At 38.4% G+C, this 11,916-nt stretch overlaps 1 protein-coding gene across 1 annotated transcript in view; it reads left to right on the forward strand.

Moving 5' to 3' along the window:
* The first annotated feature begins 803 nt into the window (after positions 1–803).
* CRISPLD1 (cysteine-rich secretory protein LCCL domain containing 1) overlaps positions 804–11,916 on the forward strand; it is a 43,293-nt gene continuing 32,180 nt past the window's right edge. Inside the window, exon 1 of the mRNA XM_009702860.1 lies at positions 804–1,127. Within this exon, the coding sequence (XP_009701162.1) occupies positions 870–1,127 (258 nt within the window). The 5' untranslated portion in view covers positions 804–869. The remainder of the gene's footprint in view (positions 1,128–11,916) is intronic.

Consider the following 11,916-nt stretch of genomic DNA (forward strand, 5'->3'; position numbering starts at 1 on the left):
GGCGGCGGCGGCGCGCCGGGGTGAGTCCGGTTCTACCCGCGTTCTGCCCCCTTCGCCTCTTTTTGTTTCCCTCACAGCGGCTGGGTGCAGCGCGGTTCCGTGTGGTGGGATTCAGGCTCGTTCAGCCAGGGTTGAGGGAGTGACCGTGGCTTTCCTACCTAAAGCACTCGGTCGTGTCATGGGCGGTGTTGGGATATTGTGTTCTTGGAAGTACTTTTTCTGAGAGTTATATGTGCTTTCCCTTTGTTTAGGGACTGGAATAACCCCATCTCCCCTCATTTTCTTGTCCGAGTTGAATACCTTTAGTTTTCTTAGGATTTGGGAAACCGTAAAACAAAAGCTTTAATCAAAGTCACATTTTGAAATGCGCCAAGAGGGGATATTTCATATCAACTTTATTGTTTTTCAGTTCACGTCTGGGCAATGAATACAAGCCTTTTAACTTTTTTTGTTCTTAAATTCCAATACTGGAAGACCTTATCTACCATCTAATCTTCATTGATGTCTGGCTCCTTTGAAGTAGATATGAAAAGCATGCTTTCTTGGATGCAGGCAGTGAAATGTGCACACCAGTGTACTATATAAGACCACTTGAGCAAACTGAAGTTCATAAGGCTGAAGATAAGCTATCTCCCCAAATCAGCAGTGTATGCTTACTAAAGCAAAAAAAGTAGCATCCTAGTTTCTCCCCCTGAAACAACAGTGGCGAACTCTATGCAAACTACAGTTTTGGTTGCTTAGTAAGTTCATACAGGCCAGTACTTCAACCTCCAAATTACATTTCTCTCTCTTATGCATTTACAGCCAACAGACCTGGAAGAAAGACTTTGCCTTGGAGCTAACTCCTGAGCATTTTGAGATCATTCATCATGAAGTATGTAGTACAGGAATGGCTCAGAGTAACTACCTTGCTATTCATAGCTCAAGCAGTTTCTGCAATGGTTCTTCCCAATGCCACGCTCTTAGAGGAACTTTTGGAAAAGTACATGGATGAAGATGGTGAGTGGTGGATCGCCAAGCAGAGAGGGAAAAGGGCTATCACAGACAGTGATATGCAAAGTATCTTGGATCTTCATAATAAATTACGGGGTCAGGTGTATCCACCAGCTTCCAATATGGAATATATGGTAAGGAAAAACTGAGAGCGACACGCAGAAAGAAATGTTCTTAGAATAGTTACTGTCACTTTATAAAACAGCATACTTTCAGTCTTAACTTGCTTGTTTTCTCATTTAAAGCGCTTGTTACTTGTTTGTCTTTTTTTGTACAGGGGTGAACTGTGAGATAGAAGTGCCTATTTGTGGATCAAGTGTCATGTTCTACTGATACTGATGGGTTTAATCTCTCATAGCTCTCCTGAATTTAAGTGGCAATTCCTCTGTCTCAGGGGCCAATTTCCAAAATGACATTGCTCAAAATAGTTGATTGTGGCCTAAGAAGTTACCATCTAAGAGTACTGAACTATGAAATTTCAAAATAACATGGATTCTCTCCCATGCTTCTAGGTTGGATGGAATTTCTGAGCAAAATGAGGTTCCTGTAACAAGAAAGTCTTCTATTTAAGTTGGCATGTGTTACTGGACTGGAGTCCTGTATGTTCCTTCATTTAACAGATTAATAATGTAATACATAATTGCTGTTTGTGTTTTTCCCTTAAGAAGCCTCTATATTTGGTTTGTTATTAGTAGACTTAAATCTCCCATGTCTCTGAACTTTGATTTTATGCCACAGTTCAAAGCTAACTCTCTCTCTCCTTGCTTGATCCTTGATTAGATAAGTTGGGTTGTTAGAGCTTTTAAGGAGTCCAGAGGTCTGACAAGAATGGGCAACTTTTCTTTTGTATTCTCGTTTCTGCAGAAAAGCTCAGATCTTTTTCCTGTGCCCACACTGTGTATTACTTGTTATTTCTCTGGTGCCTGGACAGATAAACATTACGATCATTTGGGTGGTTTATACCAAATATGATGCAGGTTTCCTGACACATTGTAAGGTTATGAGAGAGGATCACATTAACAGATTTCAAGATGTAGATATTTTTCCCAACTTGGAGTGATGTCCCTCAGCTTGGAGATCTGATTGAACTGAGCATATATGTGTCCTGGAGAAACCGTGCTTGCTTAAACCATCAATAAAGGTAGTTTGACTTAAGTTTATGTATATGAGTGTTACTATATTAGACTAAGAGCCATCAGAGAACTAGTTACCACATTTCGTCTCCAAACAAAGGGATGATAATATCTGAAACCCCTTTAACCCTTTCAGTTAAGCACATATCTTTAGACATTGTTTTCTGTTCTGACTTTTTCAGACCTTGTTATAATATAGATTGCCTTTTTGTTCCAAATAGCTCAGGTTGATTTACTTCTGGAAAGCTTAAGAAAAAGCTGTCCAGCCTTTTTGTAAAATGAGAATAGGGAAGACTGTATTGTTTTCCCATGTTAAAATACCGCAAAACTTTTTCCTGAGATTCTACAAAAGGATAGTTTTGATTTTTAGTTATGTGCCTTTTTCCATTCCTAATGCCATTCTACATTTGCCTGTGTTATATATCTTGGAGGAATTTGGATGTACTAATTGGAGTTAGGTTTTTGACAGCTGTATTCTCCAAAGATTCCTCCGGCACTGCACACGCTTTGGCCTAGACTTTGTGTTAGGTAGGTCTACATCTGGAACAAGTTTTTGTGGTGGTGGTGGTGTTTTTCCTGTGCTCCCTACTAACCCCTGACCCAGAGTACAAGTAGCATGGGAAAGAACTTACCCAATTTTAATGTCAAGGAGATACTCTTATGTCCCATTTTTCAGAATGGGACAGCAGCTTTCAGGAGAGTGGGATTCAGTTTTGGTGTAATATCCAAGGGATTCAGGGATTGGGATGGGCAAGAGTTTGGGATTTGTGAATGCAAGGGATCTGTGTAAAGGGATGGATACATGTTCAGGGACCAGGACCCATGAGAAGGGCACGGAGAGAGGCTGAGGGTCTGGTCAAGAAAATGTTGAGAAATCGGTGGCATGGAGGGAAAGAACATTTGATGAATAGATGGGCTTAGGGGAAGAACTGTGACTCTCTGGGCAGAGAAGAGTTGGGAGTAGGAGTTTATGGAGAGAGGTTAAGAGCACAGAAGTTTGCTAAGAGGCTATTTAAAAAGACTAAACCTGGGAGTGAGTGGGAAGGGAGATTGCACCTGGAGGAAGCAAGTGGGAGTCAGTATTGGGAACCAAGAGAGGATGATTTAGGAGACAGAGGTAGCCTTCCACTGCTTCAACAGAAGGAAGAAATGGTGGGATTTCTGATTGTTTGTACATACATTTTTACAATACAGTATGTGATTGTGTGATCATCCACCTTCTTTTCTATATGAAGCGTCATAAAGGAATCAGGGCTGTTTTATTGTTTGATAAGAGCGAAATTTGAGTACAGAATTTTAAATGTGGCGTGGAGCAACAGATTGAACAGCAAAGAAGGAGCAATAAATGATAGCTCATTAAGGAAGCATAGTTTATTTTGTGCCAAGAGATTCTTTTGGAAAAACTATTATCTGGTCATTTTCATAGTGCATATATGCAAGAAATAAGTTAGAGGCAAACTCCATTCTATCATTTCATAACTACTGACAGATATAGCTGTGTAACTATTACTGCTAGCTTTTTGTCCCTAATTAAAACAAATGCCTGTTTTGACACTTAATAGTCACTTTATTTTTCTAGATGCATATTAATAACAGGACACCCAAGTTCCACTTTTCCAGGTAATGAAATAAGCACTCTTAGGTCTGGTTTTGCAAGGGTCTGTGACGTCCAGATCAGTTTTGTGAATGACAGAAAGTTCAGACCCCCAAGTATTGATAGAAGTAAAAGTGTACTTGGCTTTTTTTTGTTAAATAAAGCAGGGGGATAAATAGGGATGTTAAACTGAAAAAAAAGTTTCAGCAGATAGACCCATACTACTGAACAAAAAAACCCACCCTTGCAATGTGGTACATCGAGTCTTACCAAAGGTGAGCTGCAGTGCTCCAGAATAGGGAAACAATCCCTCTAAATGTTTGCTTGGTGTTTGGTGAGCTAGAGAAGTACAGCTGAAATACTTTTGTCTACTTTTGGGGTACTTTATTAGTATAGACATGCTGGCAAAAAAGATTCCTGCTAAGGGCAGAGTCATGTCCCTGTAAGCTACCCCTTGTATATTCCTTGTAGGTAGAGCTAGCTCTGCTTATGGAAGGGGAGTTTTATGTCTCACTGAATCTGAATAGGGGTGATCAAGGTCCAGGTGCTTCACTGGTATACCTGTCTCTCTAGAAGCCTGTCGTATAGTTGAGAAATTTAAGATCTCTGTGGGGGCTGCCTGCTCTCCGTGCGCTGTTGGTGTGTAACAGTGAAGCTAACCTAACAGGTGGCTCTGGCTGAAATGCCTCTGTCCTGCTTCTGACACTGGCACGTATCGGAGTTGATGATGAGAGCGATCCAAGCACTTAAAGAATCCGATTTTATTTTTTTAAATTTAATTTTTTTTTTTCCCAGTCTGAGTCGTGAAACTGGCTCCCTACACAGCTAAATCAGATGAGTACCAGTGCTGATAAAAGAAGGTAGGAATGCATAACTAAGGAACGAGAGGGGTGAAGAGCCACACTTTGGGTAGGAGGTATTGGTTATCTGCCTTACTTGCAAAGTCCAGCTTTACCTTTGAGAGAACCGCAGGGCTCATGCCACATTTTGGTGTAAGTTGTGCAGAGGAGAAAAGCTTTTGGGGATTGTCTCCAGCATGTAAGATCTTGGTTCTATTTAAAAAAAAAAAAAAAAAGGGAAAACAGAAAGGTTGAATTACTGATTTTCTGTACGGCTATGCCTTGAAAACGAAAAAGGGTACTGGACTATCACAGTTCAGAGACATAGGGTTACTAGCTGCAGTAAGATTCACAGAAGATGCGTCTAATGAACAGAGCGTTCTCATGGTTGTCTGGCTGAACTTACCAGATGAACTTTTCTTCCCAAGTACTGTGGCTCTGGCGGTGAGCAGTAGTGGATTCCTAGGGTAAGAGGATAAGAATAGAGCATGTGAACAGAGAAAGTTCTGCAATGAAACCCCCCCAGATTCTAAGGAATTGTCTTTTATGAATCTGAACGCTTTGGAGTCCATTTGTATTCTTTGAATCCATGACATCGAGTCGGAGAGCTCTATAAATTTAATTATACAGTGTGTAAAGAAGTACTTTTTTCTTTTGCTTTAAACCTGTCTTTTATTTGATGCCTTGTTTTTCTTTATTGTGAGAAATAATGATTTCCTCAGTGGTCACATCTTTTTCAGCTGAAGAGTCCTATTCCTCTTACTTGAAAACTGTTCTGTGAAAAGCTATTCCACTTTGTTTTCCTTCTCAATCTGCTATGGTTCTACTGTTTTACTTCAAAGGGAACAAACCAAACTGTTGATATCAATACTGCAAATTGATATAGTTGTGTTTTTGGTTTTTTTTTGCTTCCTAATAATTTCTAACATTGTTTTGCTTTTTGACTGTGACTAAACTAAAGCCAGCATTTTCATAGAGCTGTTCACAATGACTCTGAGATCTTTCCAATGTGCTAAAGAAGTCATTTACTACACTACAGTATATGTATAGTTGGCTGTAATCTCCGGCAATGTCCTCATTTTGCCTGTGTTCACATTGAATGCTATCTATCATCTTGTCTTCCAATCACTTAGTATTAGTGAGTGTCCTATCTCTATCTTTTATTTTCCTTTCTTGTTTTTAACTACCTTAAGTAGTGAATGCCATCTTGCATTCCCTTTTCTTGGGCAATTGTAAAGAAGGTGTACAGCAGAGGATCATGGACACATCTTGCAGGGAATTTGAAAAATTATTTTGTATTCTTAAATCTTTTTCTGTCTTTTACCACTTTTTTTCTTTATCTTATGATAGCTTAATTTTATTCATGTATTAATTTTTAAATAACTTAGAAACTTTGTAGAGAGCTTAACTGCACTTAACCCTTTTCCACATGTTGTTGACACCTTCAAAGTCTAATAAATTTGGGAGGAATTCATATTATCTGTATACTTAATATGTTTTTTAACTTGTCCTATGAAATCACCCCAACGGAAGTCAGTTTTTAGTCTGCAGTTTCTCAGGATCTACTGGAAGCTTTTAAAAATATTAACACCCACGTGCTGTTTTTTGTTACGTTGGTAATGAGGCCATTTTAAGAGAAACTGTGTACCACACAGTAATTCAGAAGTTTCATGGTCAAGTTCTTCCAGCTTCTTGAAGGATATTGTCTGGTCGTGGCAGTTTGATAATGTTAGTATTTTCAGTTTCATCTAATGTTTCCTAAGTCTGATACGGATCCTCCATCTTGCCTTCTGTCTCTTTGCGTAGAAGGATTCTGGCGTGAGAACCTGCGTAAACTCCTCTGTAGGGAGCAATAGTCCAACAAATTCAGTTAACTCCTCTACAGTGGCCTTATATGACCTTATGACTACATGTTAGATCATTCTTTCCTAGACCTCTTCTTTCAATGCTGAGAGAGTTTTTGAATTGTCAACATTATGACTTAAAGAGGGAAAAAAAAAAAACCAAACACTTTCTTGCAATTACGATGAGCAGCTTGCTATGAAAATGTGTAGCAGATGCATGCTGTATATAGGTTTATCCTGCCATACGCTGTATAGTGTTGTTTCCTAGTAAAGAAAGGAGTAAGGAACACTTTTTTTTTTGGTGTGCAGAAGAATTTAACAGCACTGGAAAGAGAGCAGAGAGGGATGACGTTTCCCTGCTGCCTTTCCAAAGCACCCAAGCGATGCTTATCAGAACATTGTACAAAATATCATGCTTTCAACGTTTCCCACTCTGGCCTATTGACACCAGTGGGGCCTTCACAACCATGTATGCTCTTGGGGTACATCTGTATGGAAGAGATATCTGAGCTAGTACTGAAAACCAAAGCCAATTGCTGCTGGCAGCGGTCGGTCCGAGGGGAGCGGTGGGCTGATGTGGCTCTGGTGTCCCTGCCTGTTCCTCTGCTGTGCCGGCGCTGTCTTGGGCCTGCCCAGCCTCCCTTGGCAAAGACTTAGCCTTTAAGACCAAAATAGAAACCATCATGGCTTGTCATATACTTGTCAAGGTCTGTAATAATCTTGGTATAAGGCCATATGTTCTTTCCGTGGTTAAAGTTGTTATTTGGCGGATTGACTTTAGGCCACCTTACACGCTCTGTGGCTGTCAAGCCCACCTTTAAATAAGCTTCATACATGAGACTGACCAAATCAAGAAATCGATATGTTGGTTTGTTGTGGATTGAGGTGGAAGACCTTATTCTATGTTACTCAGTTAGAAAGGGTTTTACTGCATTATTAATAAATTCTTACTAGTAGTAAAGTGTTAATAAAACTTGAAAAACTTGTTTTAGGCACCATAACCCTACCTCTTCCTAACGATCTTTCTTTTGCAAGCGTTATTTGTGTATCATGGATTGAATTTGCAAAAACTTTTTTTTTTCCCTGGTAATTTCATTGGCAACATTGCACCGTAATAAATCTGAACATGTTAATGAAAACTGAGATTTATTTTTTTTCATGATTATCATGGTCAACACTTTAAAAATAGTCATATTATTTGGGTAGTGGGAGTTGTTAGTTCCTTTATATTCCAAACCATTGTACTCTGCAAAATAAAAGGATCCCCCAAGTATAAAATTTACAAAAGCAATTTTGATTAATGAATTTGTAATGCATTCTATTTTAAACTGGTTTTTTAGTATTCCTTGCTTGATTTCATACATATTTTTCCCAAACAAATGAATAAATCAAATAGCTCACGAGATCCTCATTCCGTGCATGTGCCAATGCATTTCAACCTGGTATTTCTTGGCACCTAATCACAAATTGCATTTTGTAGTTATTATTGGAGTACATCGGTGTCCTCTAGGGCAAGGAAGTCTTTGCTTATTTAGTTATTTTTAGTCTTCTTTTGGCCAGATCCTGCCAATAAATGCTAAGGATGCCATTGCAAAGCCTGTGCCTTGCTTCTGTGAAGTTTTATTTCGCAAATCTTGTGAAGAAAATACAATCTTCCAGAGGTACTTTTGAAAAAGTTCAGATTAGAATAATTTGTTTGGTATAGCTGCATGATTCTTAGGGACAATTATAGATGTGTATCTGGCAGCAGTATGGGATCCATATTTTGTTCACAGGGGAAACAAAAAGTATATTTATTCTTACTTTGTGTTGCTATAATACTTCTGAAGGTCTTAGTTTGAAAACCTTGGTAGTGATGTGTTGAAAGTGCTGATACCATATAATTCTGTTCAAAACCATGACTGACTCATGACTTCTATGGGGCCTTATATTTTGGGAGGCTTGAAGGTTTGCTTCTCCATTTCAGTAACTTCATGAAGATTTCAGAAGAAAAAAATTAAGAACGACTGTAAATATTTCTCATTTAGATTTTTCTTAATTTTTCCTCAGGCAAATTCAAAATATTTAAATATAAACCATTGGACTCTGGATCATATGAACCCACTAGTGGATAGAGCTCTTGCATGGATAATAGTAAGACGTGCGTGTCATCTTAGTGACTGAATTGGGGTTGAAAGAATTTTTTGGATGCTTTTAGATCCTATGATTTGCACAAGTCTGGATGTAGCGGTTTCTCTCTCTATGTGTACCTGTCAACTCCCAGCTGAGATTATTTTTATTTTTTTTTTTTGTCTGTAGTATACTTAGGAGAATTGAAACAACATTGGGAAACATAAAGGAAAGCCTTGTAGTGGACTTACACATTTCAGTGAATTTTTCTGTGCTGAATAGAAGTGCCCTGTTAAATTTCCTAGACCTTTCTGGCAAAACCTTTTCGTGTCTCTGTTTAGTGTATCTTGTCTGTTTTGCCAAAACTCTTCAGCACGCTTGGTTAAAGACAATTCCCATTCCTTTTGAGCAGAGGACCTTGGTTTGTGGAATCCCTTAAGTGGCTGGAGAGCACTTTGGGTGCCAAGAAGAGAGCAGCTCTTTTCAGAGTGAACCTGCCTGCTTTCCCTCTGGTTTTCCACTTTTCTGCTCCACTTCAAAGGTTGGTGGAAGTGCTTCAGCTCCTTTCCCTGCACTCAAAGGCTACTGACACTGCATCAAAGAACACAGTGACATTGACTTATCCTCTTATTCTCTCTGGCGGTTTTAGCAAAGGATTGTGCGATGTGAAGTGGCCAAGAAAGCAAGTGGATAAGTCCACGGTATGACTTTTATTGATGTAATGCCAACAACAACTAAGCAACTCCAAGTAAAGAAACTGAAAGTGGAAAGTAGCAGAAAGGCTCCCTGTCTCAAAGTTTAAGGGAGCCTTCCTAAAATAAAATAACTATCAGCACAGGACAGACACTGTTGATCTTTTATTTTTGCTGGCAGAGAACTTCTTCATCACCCATATAAAAAAGATTATTAAAAATTAATCAATAGTAGCAGAATCAGAGCTTAAATACAAAATAGGAACTGAACACTGGAAAAATCAATGAGACTTAGAAAAGTAACTCCATATAGCCTGTCGTCTTCATGATATCTGCCTGGGAATATTCTTTAACCTAAGGTTTTTTTAATTGAGAAAAAAAATACATTTCTTAACATAATTTAATTGAAATGCTGGATATAAATTTATCCTGTTACCTTAGATTTATCATAAGTAGAGTGACTGTCATAGTTAGAACAGCATGATTCATTAAGAAGACTATCTTCTGCCCATATAGAGAAGGACATTTTTTACTTTATTACGAAGGAAGATAACAGTTTCTTAAAATGAGGCTATTTCTCTCATTAAATCCAGAATTTTGGCTGCCTGAAACGTATCATGATATATTTGTCCTGAATTCCCTGTTGGATCTCCAAATGATCAGGAAATCCTTTAATACATTTTCCAACTCTATTTTTTTTTTTAAGATTTTATTTAAACATATTTCTGTGCCAAGTCCCATATGATCCATGGGTGCTCTCTGGCAGCAAGTTCAGTTCACTTATGTCAAGTCACAGTGGTCACCTTTTAAAAGCATTCACTGTGACACATATTTGAGAGACTGTGGCTAATTCCTGTTCAAAGTCCAGAAAGTTCTGTAGCATCTCTAAAACTGCTGTATGAAAGCAATCAGTTACTGCTAGTTTATCGTGGTAATCATTACTAGGATTTGAGGTAAGGACCTGTGGTCTGGTCAATTTGTGATTAGCTATAAATATTTATGAATACTATTTGTAATGAATATGTGTAATTCATAATTTGACAATGGACAAAATGCAGAAATCAAGATCAGCTTTTAGCTGTTGCTTCTCTTTCATTCGTGTCAGAATATAGAAGTGAATAGGTGATTTTTAGTCATGTTCTAATAGAAGGCCTTTATGCACTGCTTTTAAAAAGTAGCAAAGTAAATGTACTGTTTCAGAACACCTTGGAAAGCTGAATATTCCAGCAAAGTTTTTTTAACATGCTTAGAGTACACACACAATTAAATGTGATTAGTCATGTCTGCTGGTTCCTATTCCTGGTTTTACTTTCTGAACACAAAAAACTCAAACACATGAAACTGTAATAGGGAGATACTTCTAAATATTGGTGCAATTTATTCAGTGTTCAGGAACAATATTTTTGGCCTCATACCACTTTCCTGTTTCCAGGCAAAAGCCACAGTTTTCCTGCTTTTTACTCTTTTCCAAAAGAGTAGCTGAAACCTCAAGGTCTATTCGGGGATCTCTGCCCAGTTTAAAGCTCTTTAAACTCCAGTCTGCCACACGGTAGCATGTAAAGTCCTTACCATTTCATTTCTAGACAGGTAGTAGTTCTCCAACGGAAAATGGAAGCCTAACTTTCTTGGTAGTGGAAAGTTTAACAATTTTAGCTATTCTCTTTCTTTGTCCTTAAAAGATATTTCAATATTAGTTAGCATGGTTGGTTCTGTATTTTCAAGGAGAGTTGTCTGGTGTTTCCGTACACCTGAGTTTTTGTCATCACCCTACTCTATACTGTCGGGGACCTTGGGCTAGTGCGGAGGCCACATTTTTTTCAAACTTAAATGACTGAAGGTAAGCATCTCAGTTGTGTGCAAGTTACTAACTTTTCAGATGTGCCAGTTGTCATTAGTTTCCGTGGACTTCAGCAGCCTTGATACAGATGAAAATGCTTCACCTAAGCGTAACTGAAAGCCAAGGTGATGAAAACTGCCAATGTCTCTTCCTCAAGAAGAAATCATGTCAAACTAATCTCTTTTTTTTTTTTTTTTTATGACCCAGTAATTAACCAGCATAGCTAGATGTCATATTTTTGACTCTGGAAAGCTTTTGACACTCTCCACCCTGACATTTTTGCAAGTGAAAATTGACAGAAGCTCCCTGTTAAACTGGAAGAACATTGAAGGTGTTGACATTGTTGGAGCCTGTCCCTTTTCGGTTAAGCACAGAGGTTATGACTCGTGTAAGCAAGGAATACACTTGACAACTGCAGAATACATTAACATGGACACAGGCTGGGGTTGTTTTAGAGAACGCAATCAAAATTAGAAGAACTTGACAAGTGGGAGTAATGACTAGGAATCAACGTGGTGAAATTTAACTGCAAGGTATGGAATAAGGAAGAAATCAAACAGGTAAAATACAAGAGATAAAATGTGGAGGTAAAACTGCAATAAAAAGATGCAGGAGTTGCACTGAGTTAAAAAATAATATAAGGCAACAATCTTTGAAGGGAGACTTCTCTGGGTGAAACTGATGAGACCTTGTCTGAAATGCAAGGTCCAGTTTTGGTCATTTTTTAAGAATGATCTAGCCATTCTAAAGAGAATGAAAGAGATTAATGGGATTGATTATAAACACAGAATATGTGATTTATGAGGAAGACTGAAGGAATGAAGCAGCTGAATTTGTTTAATCTAGGAAATAAATAAAGGTTGTTACAGGAAAGA

The sequence above is a fragment of the Cariama cristata genome, unplaced genomic scaffold, assembly GCF_000690535.1.
Source record: "Cariama cristata isolate BGI_N322 unplaced genomic scaffold, ASM69053v1 scaffold4736, whole genome shotgun sequence".
NCBI classification, from domain to species: Eukaryota; Metazoa; Chordata; class Aves; order Cariamiformes; family Cariamidae; genus Cariama; species Cariama cristata.